This window comes from Lonchura striata, chromosome 1 (genome assembly GCF_046129695.1).
Source record: "Lonchura striata isolate bLonStr1 chromosome 1, bLonStr1.mat, whole genome shotgun sequence".
In the NCBI taxonomy this organism is placed as follows: Eukaryota; Metazoa; Chordata; class Aves; order Passeriformes; family Estrildidae; genus Lonchura; species Lonchura striata.
This window is the reverse complement of record NC_134603.1, coordinates 960,951-977,336: the sequence shown is the minus strand read 5'-3', so window position 1 is coordinate 977,336 and position 16,386 is coordinate 960,951. Positions and strand designations below refer to the sequence as shown.

Here is a 16,386-nt window from a genome sequence, read left to right as displayed (position 1 = left end):
AAATGGGTGGTTTTTCCCTAAAAATGGGAAATTTTTACCCTAAAAATGGGGTGTTTTTCCCTAAAAATGGGTGGTTTTTCCCTAAAAATGGGAAATTTTTACCCTAAAAATGGGGTTTTTTTCCCTAAAAATGGGATTTTTTTCCCTAAAAATGGGATTTTTTACTCTAAAAATGAGTGGTTTTTCCCTAAAAATGGGAAATTTTTACCCTAAAAATGGGGTTTTTTTCCCTAAAAATGGATTTTTTTTCTCCCTTAAAATGGGATTTTTTTCTCCCTAAAAATGGGATTTTTTTTACCCTAAAAATGAGGAATTTTGGCCTGAAAAATGGGATTTTTTACTCTAAAAAATGGGTTTTTTTTCCCCTAAAAATGGGATATTTTTTCCCTAAAAATGGGGGCTTTTTTCTCCCTAAAAATGGGATTTTTTTTCTCCCTAAAAATGGGATTTTTTTCTCCCTAAAAATGGGATTTTTTTTACCCTAAAAATGAGGAATTTTGGCCTGAAAAATGGGATTTTTTACTCTAAAAAATGGGGTTTTTTTCCCCTAAAAATGGGATATTTTTTCCCTAAAAATGGGGGCTTTTTTCTCCCTAAAAATGGGATTTTTTTTCTCCCTAAAAATGGGATTTTTTTCTCCCTAAAAATGGGATTCTTTTTACCCTAAAAATGAGGAATTTTGGCCTGAAAAATGGGATTTTTTACTCTAAAAAATGGGGTTTTTTTCCCTAAAAATGGGATTTTTTTTTTTACCCAAAAAATGAGGAATTATTGCTTGAAAAATGAGAATTTTTTTTCCTCTAAGAATGAGGAATTATGTCTTGAAAAATGAGATTTTTTTTCCCTAAAAATGGGATTTTTTCCCTAAAAATGGGATTTTTTTCCCTAAAAATCTTGCATTTTGGCATGAAAAATTGGATCTTTTTTCCTTAAAAATGGGATTTTTTTCACCCTAAAAAAGAGGTATTTTGGCTAGAAAAATGGGATATTCTTTTTCCCTAAAAATGGTATTTTTTTCCTCTAAAAATGAGGAATTATGGCTTGAAAAATGGGATTTTTTCCCCTAAGAAATGGGATTTTTTTCCCAAAAAATGGGATTTTTTTAGCCTAAAGAGAAGAATTATGGCTTGAAAAATGGGGTATTTTTTCCTGAAAATGGGAATTTTTTTTCCTTAAAAATTGTATTGTTTTCCCTAAAAATGAGACTTTTTCCCTAAAAATGGGATTTTTTCCCCCCAAAAATGGGATTTTCTTACCCTAAAAATTAGGATTTTTGGCCTGAAAGCCAGGATTTTTTTTCCCTTAAAAATGGGATTGTTTCCCCTAAAAATGGGAATTTTTTTTTCCCTAAAAATGATGAGTTTTGGCATGAAAAATGGGATTTTTTCCCCTAAAAAATGGGATTTTTTTTCCTAAAAAATGAGGAATTCTGGCCTGAAAAATGGGATTTTTTCCCTAAAAATGGGATATTTTTTTACCCTAAAAATGGGATTTTTTCCCCTAAAAATGAGGAATGAGGGGTTTGCCCAAAAATTGAAGTTTAGGCCTTACAAAAAGTAGATTTTTTTTTCCCCCCTAAAAATGGGGGATTTTCCAAAAAAATGAAAAAGTTTCGATCTAACAATGGGATTATTCCCCTTAAAAATGAGGCATTCGGCCCTAAAAAATGTGGGATTCTCCCAAAAGAGAAAAGTCTAGACCTAAAAAATGGAATTTTGCCCCAAAAAATGATGAATTTGGCCCTATAAAATGGGATTCTTTTCCCTAAAAAATGGGGAATTAATTCTAAAAATGTGAGAATTCCACCTGAATTTTGGGAAGTTTAGTGAAGGCAGTGCAGATCCTGTAAAATGTAGATTTCCCTAAAAATGCAAATTTTTTTCCCGAAAAATGAAGAATTTGCCCTAAAAATGCGCGATGTTCCTCCAAATTGAAGTTACGATTCGAAAAATGGGATTTTTTTTCCCCTTAAAATTATGAATTTGGCCCTAAAAATACGTGATTTTCCTAAAAATGAAAGTTTAGAATCTAAAAAAATGAAATTTTGCCCTAAAAATTGAAGTTTAGATCCTAAAAATGGGAAATTTGCCCCAAAAAGATGAGATTTTCCCCCCAAAAAATTGAAGTTTTGACCCTACAAAATGCAGGGGGGTTTTGCCTAAAAATGGGATTTTCTTCCCTAAAAATGAGGAATTTGGCCCTAAAAATGCAGGATTTTCCCCAGAATTGAAGTTCAGATCCTACAAACTGTAATTTTTTTTTTTTTTTTTCTTAAAAATTGGGAATTCCCAAAAAAGCAACGATTTTGGGGAATTCTCACTCACCGGAGATGAGCTGGTCCAGGTCCAGCTGCTGGCCTTGCTCCTCGTCCACGTGGAGCACCAGGAACCCTGGAGGGAATTTCGGGATCAGGGATGGGGAATGTTCCCCAAAATCCCCAAAATTCTCCCCAAAAAAATCCCCATCAAAACAGCCCAAAACCCAACAAAAAACCCTCAAAACCCCCCAGGGCCGATGTCACCTCCTGGTGACAAAAGCCACCACTGGGACAAGGTGACAGGAGCTGAGGCCACCTGGGGACAACTTTGGGGTCACCAGGGACCCCAAAACCTTCAAAATTACCCCAAAAATCATCAAAAATCACCCCAAAACCTTCAAAATTCCCTCAAAAATCACCCGAAACAACAAAACCCCACCAAAAATCCCTTGGGGACCTCCAGGGCCGATGTCACCTCCCAGTGACAAAAGCCACCACTGTGGTGACCTCCAGAGGTGACAGGAGGTCACCAGGGACCCCAAAATCCCCCCAAAACGCCCTAAAACCACCCAAAATCACCCAAAATCACCCAAAAACCCTTGGGGACCTCCAGGGCTGATGTCACCTCCTGGTGACAAAAGCCACCACTGGGACCACAAGGGGGGCCAAGACCTGAGTCCACCTGGGAACAACTTTGGGGTCACCAGGGACCCCAAAATCCCCCCAAAATGCCCTAAAACCACCCAAAATCACCCAAAATCACCCAAAATCCCTTGGGGACCTCCAGGGCCGATGTCATCGCCCGGTGACAAAAGCCACCACTGTGGTGACCTCCAGAGGTGACAGGAGGTCACCAGGGACCCCAGAATCCCCCCAAAATGCCCTAAAACCACCCAAAACCACCCAAAAACCCTTTGGGACCTCCAGGGCCGATGTCACCTCCCGGTGACAAAAGCCACCACTGGGACACCAAGCAGGGACAGAACCTGAGTCCACCTGGGGACAACTTTGGGGTCACCAGGGACCCCGAAACCTTCTGAATGACCCCCAAAACCACCCAAAACCACCCAAAACCACCCAAAACCACCCAAAAACCCTTGGGGGCCTCCAGGGCCGATGTCACCTCCCGCTGACAAAAGCCACCACTGTGGTGACCTCAAGAGGTGACAGGACCTGGGGACAAGACTGGGGTCACCAGGGACCCCAGAACCTTCTGAGTGACCCCCAGAACCAGCCAGGAGCAGCCCCAAAGGCCTCGGGGACCCCGCGGTGGCTGGTGGCCCCGGTGACAAAGGCCACCGCGGGGTCCCCGTCCCTCACCGAGCGACATGGCCGCCGCCGCCCGCAGCTCCTGCCAGGGGCTCCGGAAGTAGAAGAGGTTGGTGGAGATGAGGCGGCCCAGCAGCTCCGGGCGGCTGCGCATCTGCGGGGACAGCGGGGACGTTCTTGGGGACATGGGGACACTGGGGACACTGGGGGGACATTGGGGGGACATTGGGGACATTGGGGACACTGGGGGGATTGGGGGGATTGGGGACATTGGGGACATTGGGGACATTGGGGGGACATTGGGGACATTGGGGACATTGGGGACATCAATGGGGACATTGGGGGGACATTGGGGACATTGGGGGACATTGGGGGGACATTGGGGGGACATTGGGGGGACATTGGGGACATTGGGGACATTGGGGGGACATTGGGGACATTGGGGGGACATTGGGGGGACATTGGGGGGACATTGGGGGGACATTGGGGACATTGGGGACATTGGGGGGACATTGGGGGACATTGGGGGGACATTGGGGGACATTGGGGACATTGGGGACATTGGGGGGACATTGGGATATGGGACACTGGGACACTCTGGACATGCAAGGAAATAGGAGAACCCAGAATCCCCATGGTGTCCCAATGTCCCAATATCCCAATGTCCCAATGTCCCAACGATGTCCCAATATCCTGATATCCCAACATCCCAAAATCCCGATATCCCCAAATCCCAAAATCCCAACATCCCAAAATCCCGACGACATCCTGGTGACGTCCCACCAGGAACTTGCAGACGTCGTTGGTGAACTCCCCGTAGTGCAGCGCCCGCACATCCCAAATTCCCAACATCCCAAATTCCCAACATCCCAACACCCCAACATCCCAAATTCCCAATGTCCCAACATCCCAACATCCCAAATTCCCAACATCCCAAATTCCCAACATCCCAAAATCCCGGCGACGTTCCACCAGGAACTTGCAGACGTCGTTGGTGAACTCCCCGTAGTGCAGTGCCCGCACATCCCCAATATCCCAATATCCCAACATCCCAACATCCCAACATCCCAAATTCCCAACATCCCAAAATCCCAACATCCCAACATCCCACATTCCCAACATCCCAAATTCCCAACATCCCAATATCCCAAATTCCCAATATCCCAAAATCCCAACATCCCAACACCCCAACATCCCAAATTCCCAAATTCCCAACATCCCAAAATCCCGGCGATGTCCCACCAGGAACTTGCAGACGTCGTTGGTGAACTCCCCGTAGTGCAGCACCCGCTCTTCCCGCAGGTGATTCCCGAACATTTCCCGGAGCTGCTCGCAGCCCAGGCCGGGCCCGCACATCCGCAGCGCGAACTTGCACGCCTGGAAAAGCGGGAACGCCGGCGATCCGGGACGGGGATCCCCCGAAACGCCGGGAACGCCGGGAATTCCCGGGAATCCCACCTTGACCACGCCGGGCTGCGGGTCCTGCAGGTGCAGCAGCAGCGGCGCCAGCCCGTTGAGGATCTGCTCCGAGAAAACTTCGGAATCGGCGCGGCCGGAGCGGGACAGGTTCCCGAAGAGGATGATGGACGAGCGCCGGAGCTCCGCGTGTTCCTGGGAAAACCGGGAAAACGGGAATCACGGCAGGGAAATCCCACGGATCCCACTCCGGGATCCCAAAATCCCCGTCCTGTCATCCCAAAATCTCCGTCCTCTGATCCCACCGTTCCCATCTCGTGATGAGATCCTGTTCCCTGATCCCAAAATTCCCATCCTGGATCCCAAAATTCCCATCCCGTGATGGAGATTCCCGTCCCCTGATCCCAAAATTCCCATCCTGGGATCCCAAAATTCCCATCCCGTGATCGAGATTCCCGTCCCCTGATCCCAAAATTCCCATCCTGGATCCCAAAATTCCCATCCTGTGATCGAGATTCCCGTCCTCTGATCCCAAAATTCCCGCCCTGAGATCCCAAAATTCCCGTCCCGTGATCGAGATCCCGTCCCCTGATCCCAAAATTCCCATCCTGGATCCCAAAATTCCCATCCCATGATTGAGATCCCATCCTCTGATCCCAAAATTCCCACCCTGGGATCCCAAAATTCCCATCTCGTGATTGAGATCCCGTCCTCTGATTCCCAAAATTCCCATCCTGTCATCCCAAAATCCTCATCCCATGATCGAAATCCTGTCCCCTGATCCCAAAATTCCCACCCTGGGATCCCAAAATTCCCATCCTGTGATCCCAAAAGTCTTGTCCAGTGAATGAGATCCCATCCTCTGATACCAAAATTCCCATCCTGGGATCCCAAAATCCCCATCCTGTGCTCCCCATCCTGTGATCCCAAAATCCCCATCCTGTGATTGAGATCCCGTCCTCTGATCCCAAAATTCCCATCCCGGATCCCAGAATCCCCATCCTGTGATCCTACTGTTCCTATCCCATTTTTCCCACCATTCCTATCCTACTTTTCCCACGCTCATCCCATTTTTTCCAACATCTCCATCCTGTTTTTCCCACCACCCATCACAACCTTGTTGTCCTCCAAGCCTGGGGCCAATCCCAATGGGAAAAACCCAATGGACCAATCCCAATGGGACAATTTTAGTGGGACAATTCCAATGGGAAAATCCCAATGGGCCGATCCCAACGAGACAATTCCAATGGGAAAAATCCCAATGGGCCGATCCCAATGGGCCAATCCCAATGGAAAAATCTCAGTGGGACAATCCAAATGAAAAAATCCCAATGCGACAATCCCAATGAACCAATCCAAATGAACCAATCCCAATGGACCAATCCAAATGGGCCAATCCCAGTGGGAAAATCCCAGTGGGACAATCCCAATGGGCCAATCCCAATGAACCAATCGCAATGGACCAATCCCAATGGACCAATCCCAATGGGCCAATCCCAGTGGGACAATCCCAATGAACCAATCCAAATGGACCAATCCCAATGGGCCAATCCCAGTGGGACAATCCCAATGGAAAAATCCCAATGGGCCAATCCCAGTGGGAAAATCCTAGTGGGACAATCCCAATGGGCCAATCCCAATGGGCCAATCCCAATGGGACAATTCCAGTGGGACAACTCCAGTGGGAAAATCCCAATGAACCAATCCAAATGAACCAATCCCAATGGGCCAATCCCAATGGACCAATCCCAATGGGCCAATCCCAGTGGGAAATTCCCAATGGGCCAATCCCGGTGGGGAAATCCCAATGAGCCAATCCCAATGGACCAATCCCAGTGGACCAATCCCAATGGGCCAATCCCAGTGGGACAATCCCAATGGGAAAAGCCCAATCGACCAATCCCAGTGGGAGGCTCAGCCCAGCCCAGGAGCGCGGATGAGGATCCAGGAGAAATCCCAGCCCGGGGGAGAAATGTGGGATGGGAAACCCCCGGAGCCGGGCCCAAAGCACGGCCCAAGCCCACTCCCGGCTCCGGGCATTCCGGGCCGGCTCCTCACGCTGTCGAAGAAGGGCCGGATGCGGATGGCGATGTGGAGCAGCATGGATCGCACGTCCCGCTCCTCCAGGTGATCCAGGATTTTGGAGAGGCCGGACATGGCCTCCAGCGCCAGCAGATCCTTGGGATCGTCCTTGTCGTCCATGCCGTGGAGCATGGAGGCCAGCAGCTGCGCGCCGTGCCGCCGGGTCTGCCGGGAAAAGCGGGATCACGGCCGGGAAAAGCGGGATCGCGGCCGGGAAAAGCGGGATCGCGGCCGGGAAAAGCGGGATACGGAGCCCAGGAGGGCTCATCCCAGAGAAAAGCGGGATCGAGGGGATCCGGGGGGAGTTTGGGATCTGCTCCCAGGGAAAAAGGGATGGGGAAAGAGGGAATGGCCCCAGGTTGGGATTTTTGGGAATATTCCCCTGGAATTGAGGGCAAACAGGGATTTGGTGGGTCCGTGGTTGGGATGGGAATGGGATTGGGATGGGATTGGGAATGGGAATGGGGGAATTCCCGGGAGCAGCTGAGGGATCTGTGGGGGCTCATCCCGGAGAAAAGCGGGATTGAGGGGATCCGGGGGGATCCAGGGCGGGATCTGCTCCATGGGAACAGGGACAGGACCCGGGGAATGGCCTCGGGTTGGGATTTTTGGGAATATTCCTCTGGAAAGGGCTGGAATTCCAGGATCTGGGGCCTCGGGAAGCAGGGCAGGGGCTGAGGCTGAGGATTCCCGGGAGAAGCTGATCCCAGCTGGAATTCCTGCGACTCCGGGAAATGTTCCCGGGATTTCCTGGAAAACGGGGCTGGGGAGGACACCCCTGCTGGGAAAGGCTCCGGCACCTCCCAGGATTCCCGGGAATGGCTCCGGAAAATCAGGATTTTTTAGGATTCAGAACCTCCCGGTGCATCCCAATCCCCGGAGCTCCCTCCCCATCCCAAAAAACCTCATCCCGATGTTCTGGAGGCAATTCCAACCCTCCCCTGTGGAAGTGTGAATCCATTCCCCGTGTCCCGCCCTTCCGGGCTCCCTCGGAATCCCAAATCCCAAATAATCCCCGGAGCTGCTCCCACCTTTTCCGGGGATCCCGAGGCCACGTTCCCGAGCCCCCGGAGCGCCAGGACCCGGACCAGGAGGCAGGAATCCTTCTCCAGAGCCGTCAGCGCGTCCAGGATCGGCTCCAGCAGGACCAGGTCCGTCACCACCTTGTGGCTGAGCAGCTGGAGAAGGGAAAAAAATCCGGGATACGCCGGGAAAAACCCCCCGGATCGATGAGCGGGGGGCTGGAATTCCCGGGAAGAGCCGCGGTTCCAAAACTCTGGGATAATCCCCAGGAAAACCCAGCCCAGGGCAGGATTTCGGGGTCTTGGAATGGTTTGGAGGCAGGATTGGGAAAAGTTGGGAATTTTTGGGAAGATTTGGGCTCCAGAGAGACACTCTGGGTCTGGAATTTTCCCTCATCCTGCGGATCTGCCGGAATTCTCTTCTGCCCCTCAGCTCCGGCTGGAATTTGAAACGTTCCAAGATTCAAACACGCTCCGGATTCTGGGATGGGCTCTAGGAGCAGCAGGAATTTGGGATGGGGCTTGGGTGGAGGATGGATGGATGGATCCATGGAGAGATCCATGGATGGATGGATCCATGGATGGATGGATGGATGGATGATGGATGGATGGATGGATGATGGATGGATGAATGGATGGATGGATCCATTGATGGATGATGGGTGGATGGGTGGGTGGATTCATGGATGGATGGATCCATAGATAGATCCATGGATGGATGGATGGATGGATGATGGATGGATGGATGGATGGATGGATGGATGATGGATGGATGGATGATGGATGATGGATGGATGGATCCATGGATGGATTCATGGATGGATGGATGGATCCATGGATGGATGGATCCATGGATGGATTCATGGATGGATGGATGGATGGATGGATGATGGATGGATGGATAATGGATGGATGGATGGACGGATGGATCCATGGATGGACAGATGGATCCATGGATGGACGGATGGATGGATGGATCCATGGATGGACGGATGGATCCATGGATGGATGATGGATGGATGGATCCATGGATGGACGGATGGATCCATGGATGGACGGATGGATTCATGGATGGACGGATGGATTCATGGATGGACGGATGGATTCATGGATGGATCCATGGATGGATGGATGGATTAATGGATGGATCCATGGATGGATTCATGGATGGATCCATGGATGGATGGATCCATGGATGGACGGATGGATTCATGGATGGATCCATGGATGGATGGATGGATTAATGGATGGATAGATGGATGGATAGATGGATGGATCCATGGATGGATGGATGGATTAATGGATGGATCCATGGATGGATCCATGGTGGACGGATGGATGGACGGAGGGCCGAGCAGCCGGACGTTCCCGCATTTCCCGCTCACCTCGGCCAGGAAGGCGCTGCTGGTCACCCTCTGGCATTCCAAGGCGCTTCCCAGCACCGGGATGAGGCTCCGGACGATCGGCGGCAGCCGGGGCCCGCAGAGCCGAGCCATGGCCCTGCGTGGGAACAGCGCTCGGAATCCCGGGAATCCCGGGAATCCCGGAATCCCTGTCCCCGGGCGGGACAACACCCAGCACGGAAAACCGGGACGGACCCCCAGGGAAGGATCTGGGGCACCCCGGACGCCCCATCCCGCTTTTCTTTGGGATGAGCTGCCCAAAAGTTGGATAATCCCAATCCCAACCCGGCCGTCATTCCCGGATGTTTTGGGATGGGGTCGTGGCGATTTCCCAGGAATGACGGGATGGGATGCAGCAGGATACTCCGGGAATTCCAGGGATGCAGCAGGAAAAGGGAGTTTTCCATGGGGATATCTGGGAGGGGACCTTTTCCATGGGATCCCATGGAAGTGGGGCAGGAATGGGGAGGGAATGAGCCCGGCCACGGGAACGATGGGAAACGTGGGATGGGTGGGGAATTGTGGGATCGGAGACACCGGGAATTCCACAATGGGATCGGAGACACTGGAATTCCACAGTGGGATTGGAAACATCGGGAATTCCACACTGGGATTGGAGACATCAGGAATTCCACACTGGGACTGGAGACATCGGGAATTCCACACTGGGACTGGAGACATTGGGAATTCCGCAGTGGGATTGGAAACATTGGGAATTCTGCAGTGGGATTGGAGACATCGGGAATTCCGCAGTGGGACTGGCAACACTGGGAATTCTACACTGGGACTGGAGACATCAGGAATTCCACAATGGGATTGGAAACATCGGGAATTCCACAGTGGGATTGGAAACATCGGGAATTCCGCAGTGGGATTGGAAACATCGGGAATTCCACACTGGGACTGGCAACACTGGGAATTCCACACTGGGATTGGAAACATCGGGAATTCCACACTGGGACTGGAGACATTGGGAATTCCACACTGGGACTAGCATCACTGGGAATTCCACACTGGGATTGGAAACATCGGGAATTCCACACTGGGATTGGAGACATCGGGAATTCCACAATGGGATTGGAGACATCGGGAATTCCACAGTGGGATTGGCAACACTGGGAATTCCATACTGGGATTGGAGACATTGGGAATTCCACACTGGGACTGGAGACATTGGGAATTCCGCAGTGGGATTGGAAACATCGGGAATTCCACACTGGGACTGGAGACATCGGGAATTCCACACTGGGATTGGCAACACTGGGAATTCCATACTGGGATTGGAGACATTGGGAATTCCACACTGGGACTGGAGACATCGGGAATTCCACACTGGGATTGGCAACACTGGAATTCCACACTGGGATTGGAGACATCAGGAATTCCACACTGGGACTAGCATCACTGGGAATTCCACACTGGGATTGGAAACATCGGGAATTCCACAATGGGATTGGAGACACTGGAATTCCACAGTGGGATCGGAGACACTGGAATTCCACAGTGGGATTGGAAACATCGGGAATTCCACAATGGGATTGGAGACATCGGGAATTCCACACTGGGATTGGAGACATCGGGAATTCCACACTGGGATTGGAGACATCGGGAATTCCACACTGGGATTGGAAACATCAGGAATTCCATACTAGGATCGGAGACACCGGGAATTCCACACTGGGATTGGAAACATCAGGAATTCCACACTGGGATTGGAAACATCGGGAATTCCACAGTGGGATTGGAGACATTGGGAATTCCACACTGGGATTGGAGACACCGGGAATCCCATTTTGGGATCAGACACACCGGGAATCCCATTTTGGGATGGATGACACCGGGAATTCCATTTTGGGATGGATGACACCGGGAATTCTATACTGGGATCCGGAACACAGGAATTCCACAGCGGTACCAACTTCCAGCTCCGGCTGCATCCCCCCCTCCACATTCCCGGGAACAAATTGATCCCACCCCACCCCAAAAGCCCGGAATTCCCCGGGAGGCGCCCCCGGAATTCCCTACCCGGCCAGGAGGGCGATTCCGTCGTGGTGCCGCTCGGGAATTTCCATCAGCTCCCAGCCCCCGGCGTTTCCCACATCCCGGACGACGTCGTCGTTCCCGGTCCGAGCCAGAATCGCCTTCAGCGTCTGCACGGCACAGCTGGAAAATTCGGGATCGGGATTGGGATCGGGATGGGGATTGGGCTCAAGATTGGGCCTGGGATTGGATCCGGGATTGGATTCAGATTCAGTTTGGGATTGGGTGTGTGGATTCGGGATTGGATCTGGGATTAGAATTGGATCTGGGGTTGGATTTGGGATTGGAATTGGGTTTGCTATTGGATTTGGGATTGGATCTGGGGTTGGAATTGGGATTGGAATTGGATCTGGGATTGGGTTTGCTATTGGATTTGGGATTGGATCTGGGGTTGGATTTGGGATTGGAATTGGATCTGGGATTGGGTTTGCTATTGGATTTGGGATTGGATCTGGGGTTGGATTTGGGATTGGAATTGGATCTGGGATTGGGTTTGCTATTGGATTTGGGATTGGATCTGGGGTTGGATTTGGGATTGGAATTGGGTTTGCTATTGGATTTGGGATTGGATCTGGGGTTGGATTTGGGATTGGAATTGGGTTTGCTATTGGATTTGGGATTGGATCTGGGGTTGGATCTGGGATTGGGTTTTGGACTGGATTTGGGATTGGATCTGGAATTGGATTCTGAATGAGTTTAGGATCTGGGACTGGGTTTGGGATTGGCTTCAGGATTGGATTTGGGTTGGATTTGGGTTTGGGTTTGGATTTGGGATTGGTTTCAGGATTGGATTTGGGATTAGATTTGAGATTGGGATTGGATTTGGGTTGGATCCAGGATTGGATTTGGGACTGGATTTGGGATTGGATCTGGGATTGGATTGGGGACTGGATTCTGGATTTGGGATTGGATTTGGGATTGGATCTGGGGTGGATTTGGAATTGGATTCTGAATGAGTTTAGGATTGGATCTGGGACTGGGTTTGGGATTGGGTTCGGGATTGGATTTGGGATTGGGATTGGGTTTGGAACTGGATTCAGGATTGGATCTGGGATTGGATTTGGGATTGGCTTCAGGATTGGATTTGGGTTGGATTTGGGTTTGGATTTGGAATTGGGTTTGGGAATGGTTTCCGGATTGGATTTGGGTTGGATTTGGGATTGGCTTCAGGATTGGATTTGGGTTGGATTTGGAATTGGGTTTGGGAATGGTTTCCGGATTGGATTTGGGTTGGATTTGGGATTGGATTCAGGATTGGATTTGGGTTGGATTTGGGTTTGGATTTGGAATTGGGTTTGGGATTGGTTTCCGGATTGGATTTGGGTTTGGATTTGGAATTGGGTTTGGGATTGGTTTCAGGATTGGATTTGGGATTGGATTCCGGACTGGATCTGGGCCTGGGTTTCGAATTGGATTTGGTTTGGCTCTGGCTCCATCCAGGATATCCCGAGGGAATTCTGAGCCCGGGCTCGTCGGGAATGCCGGAATTGGAGCCGGGAACGGCATCCAAGACAAAAAAAAAAAAAAAAACGGGAAGGGAAAAAGCTCCGGAGCTACTTGGAGGAGTTTTTTTTTCACGGAATGAACGATTTATAGGGTTGGGATTGTTTTGCCACGGAGCAACATCTGGAAAAGATCCGTTATCCCGTCAAAACACCGGGAAGGGGAGCCAGGGCTAAATCCCGGCTCTCGGAACGGGGATCCCACACACGACGGAAATCCGGGATTCGGGACTGGAGCTGCTGCCCCACATCCCCCCGTCGGGATTTGTCCCGTTCCCCCGGAATTTGTGGGCTGGGAGAACCCCAAGGATTCCGGGACAGCCTCTGGAATGCTGGAAATTTGGGAATAACGACGGAGAACGGATCCCAAACACGGGAGCTGCTCTGGAAAACGTTCCCTGGAATCTGGAGCAGCCTTGGATTCCCGGTTGGACGGGATGGGACCATCCCAGAGGTTTTCCAACCTCGGCCATTCCACGATTCCAAAGGATCCAGGATCCCACGGGGAAAACCCAAGGAAGAGGCGGATTCCCGATGGAAAATCCATGAGTTTTCCCAAAAAAAATTCCCCCAGAGGGGCTGGAATTGATCCCGGTGGAGCATTCCCTGTTTTGGATGCGCCAGGGAAAAGCGGGACAAGGAATGGGAACGACAAAATTCCAGGAAAAAAAACCTGGAGTGACAGAGAGGCCTCGGAGGCTCCGGGATTAATTAAAGATTAATTAAGGAAATCCCGGAACGCGGGAATGGGGTGGGAATGGAGGGGATTTAAGGATGATCCCATTCCCACGGGACAATTCCAGGCATGTCCATGGAATTCCCGCCTGGTTTGGGATGGAGGGAATTTTGGGATCAGCCCATTCCCAATTTTTCCATAGGGTGCTTCCCGCTATCCCAGGATGGGACAATTCCAGGGACGGAGCAGCCTCGGTTTCCCCGGAATTCACTCTCCCACTCCTCCTTTTTTTGGGAATCTGCTTCCCGACCCTGCTCCGGATACTCCATCCCGCTCCCGCTTCCCAAATTCCCAATCCCAGCCAGGGATCCCAATCCCTGGTTCCCACCCTATCCCAGGGATCCCATGATCCCATCCCACCCCCTCATTATCCCATTATCCCATAAATCCCATAAATCCCATCCTAAAATCCCATCAAGCCCATAACTCCCATTTTCCATCCCATCATTCCCATTCCCATTCCCATTCCCATTCCCATTATCCCATCCCACAAATCCCATCAATCCCATTCCCTTCCCATTCCATAAATCCCATCCCATTGATCCCATCACCCCGTCCCGTTTCCACCCCAAACCCCCTTTTCCCATGGAATTTCCCATGGAATTCCCATGGAATTTCCCATGGAATTTCCCATGGAATTCCCGCCTTTCCCCATAGAACTCCCCTTTTCCTATTTCCCCTTTTCCCATCATTTCCCCACAGAATTCCCACTTTCCCCCCCACAGAATTCCCACCTTTTACATGGAATTCCCATTTTTCTCCATGAAACTCCCCTTTTCTCCCACAGAATTCCCACTTTTCCCCAGGGAATTCCCACCTTTTCTCCACAACATTCCGACTTTTCCCCATAGAATTCTCACTCTTTCCCCATAGAATTCCCACAGAATTCCCCCTTTTCCTCATGGAATTCCCACTTTACCCCCAGAATTCCCATTTCCCCCCTGGAATTCCCACTTTTCCACCAAGAATTCCCCCTTTTCCCCGCAGAATTCCTCTTCTTTCCTCATAGAATTCCCACAAAATCCCATTTCCCCCCCATAATACCCAGTTTTCCCCCCAGAATTCCCATTTCCCCCCGGAATTCCCACTTTTCCCCTGCAATTCCCACTTTTCCCCTGGAATTCCCCCTTTCCCCCCAGAATTCCCGCTTTTCCCTCCACAATTCCCCATTTTCCCCCCACAATTCCCACTTTCCCTCCAGAATTCCACTTTTCCCCCCAAATTTCTCGCTTTTCCCCATGCAATTCATACTTTCCCCACAAAATTCCCACTTTTCCCCACAGAATTCCCCCTTTCCCCCCCAAAATTCCCGCTTTTGCCTCGCCATTCCCAATTTCCCCCCCACAATTCCCATTTTCCCCCCTCAATTCCCGTTTTCCCCCCAGAATTCCCGTTTTCCCCCCAGAATTCCCATTTCCCCCCTCAATTCCCATTTCCCCCCCCACAATTCCCGTTTCCCCCCTCAATTCCCATTTTCCCCCCAGAATTCCCATTTCCCCCCCCACAATTCCCATTTTCCCCCCACAATTCCCATTTTCCCCCCACAATTCCCGTTTTCCCCCCTCAATTCCCCATTTCCCCCCCCACAATTCCCATTTCCCCCCTCAATTCCCATTTCCCCCCTCAATTCCCATTTCCCCCCTCAATTCCCATTTCCCCCCTCAATTCCCATTTCCCCCCCTCAATTCCCGTTTTCCCCCTCAATTCCCATTTCCCCCCCTCAATTCCCATTTTCCCCCCTCAATTCCCGTTTTCCCCCCCAGAATTCCCATTTCCCCCCAGAATTCCCATTTCCCCCCTCAATTCCCATTTCCCCCCTCAATTCCCGTTTTCCCCCCAGAATTCCCATTTCCCCCCTCAATTCCCATTTTCCCCCCTCAATTCCCATTTTCCCCCCTCAATTCCCGTTTTCCCCCCAGAATTCCCATTTCCCCCCCACAATCCCCATTTCCCCCCACAATTCCCATTTTCCCCCTGCAATTCCCCCTTTTCCCCCCAGAATTCCCATTCTTTCCTCATGGAATTCCCACAAAATCCCATTTTCCCCCCAGAATTCCCGTTTCCCCCCCTCAATTCCCGTTTCCCCCCCTCAATCCCCGTTTCCCCCAGAATTCCCGTTTTTCCGCACCTGCCGGGCGTGTCTCGGTGTTGGGGGTCCCGGGGGGCTCGGGGGGGCCGGGGTCCCGCGGGGCCGCCCAGGAGCAGCAGCAGCGCCCGGAAAAGCTCCGGGAATCGCGCCCGGAGCGCCGCCGCCGCCTCCGGAGCCGCCGCCAGCTCCGCCAGGGCGCCCGCGGCCTGACAACGGGAAAACAACGGGAAAACAACGGGAAAACAACGGGAAAACAACGGGAAAACAACGGGAAAACAACGGGAAAACGGGAATTCCGGCCTTCCCGGAGCCCCGGCTGCAATTCCCAGGGATTTGGGGGTTTTCCCATGGAATTCCCAGGGATTTGGGGGTTTTCCTGATGGAATTCCATGGATTTGGGGTTTTCCTGCTGGAATTCCCATGGATTTGGGGTTTCTGAGCCTTCCCGGAGCCCCGGTTATCCCCTGCTGGAATTCCCATGGATTTGGGGTTTTTCTCCCAGGGATTTGGGGTTTTCCCATGGAATTCCCAGGGATTTGGGGTTTCTGAGCCTTCCCAGAGCCCCGCTTA

At 51.1% G+C, this 16,386-nt stretch overlaps 1 protein-coding gene across 1 annotated transcript in view; it reads right to left on the bottom strand.

Annotated features, from left to right (window-relative positions):
• The window catches only part of MROH1 (maestro heat like repeat family member 1), a 74,940-nt gene that overhangs the window by 4,164 nt on the left and 54,390 nt on the right, over positions 1 to 16,386 (bottom strand). The window contains exons 31-39 of the mRNA XM_077781500.1: positions 15,856 to 16,022; positions 11,475 to 11,612; positions 9,432 to 9,546; positions 8,056 to 8,202; positions 7,001 to 7,189; positions 4,985 to 5,137; positions 4,769 to 4,903; positions 3,578 to 3,680; positions 2,325 to 2,390 (exon numbers count right to left, since the gene is read on the bottom strand). Of these exons, the coding sequence (XP_077637626.1) occupies positions 2,325 to 2,390; positions 3,578 to 3,680; positions 4,769 to 4,903; positions 4,985 to 5,137; positions 7,001 to 7,189; positions 8,056 to 8,202; positions 9,432 to 9,546; positions 11,475 to 11,612; positions 15,856 to 16,022 (1,213 nt within the window). The remainder of the gene's footprint in view (positions 1 to 2,324; positions 2,391 to 3,577; positions 3,681 to 4,768; positions 4,904 to 4,984; positions 5,138 to 7,000; positions 7,190 to 8,055; positions 8,203 to 9,431; positions 9,547 to 11,474; positions 11,613 to 15,855; positions 16,023 to 16,386) is intronic.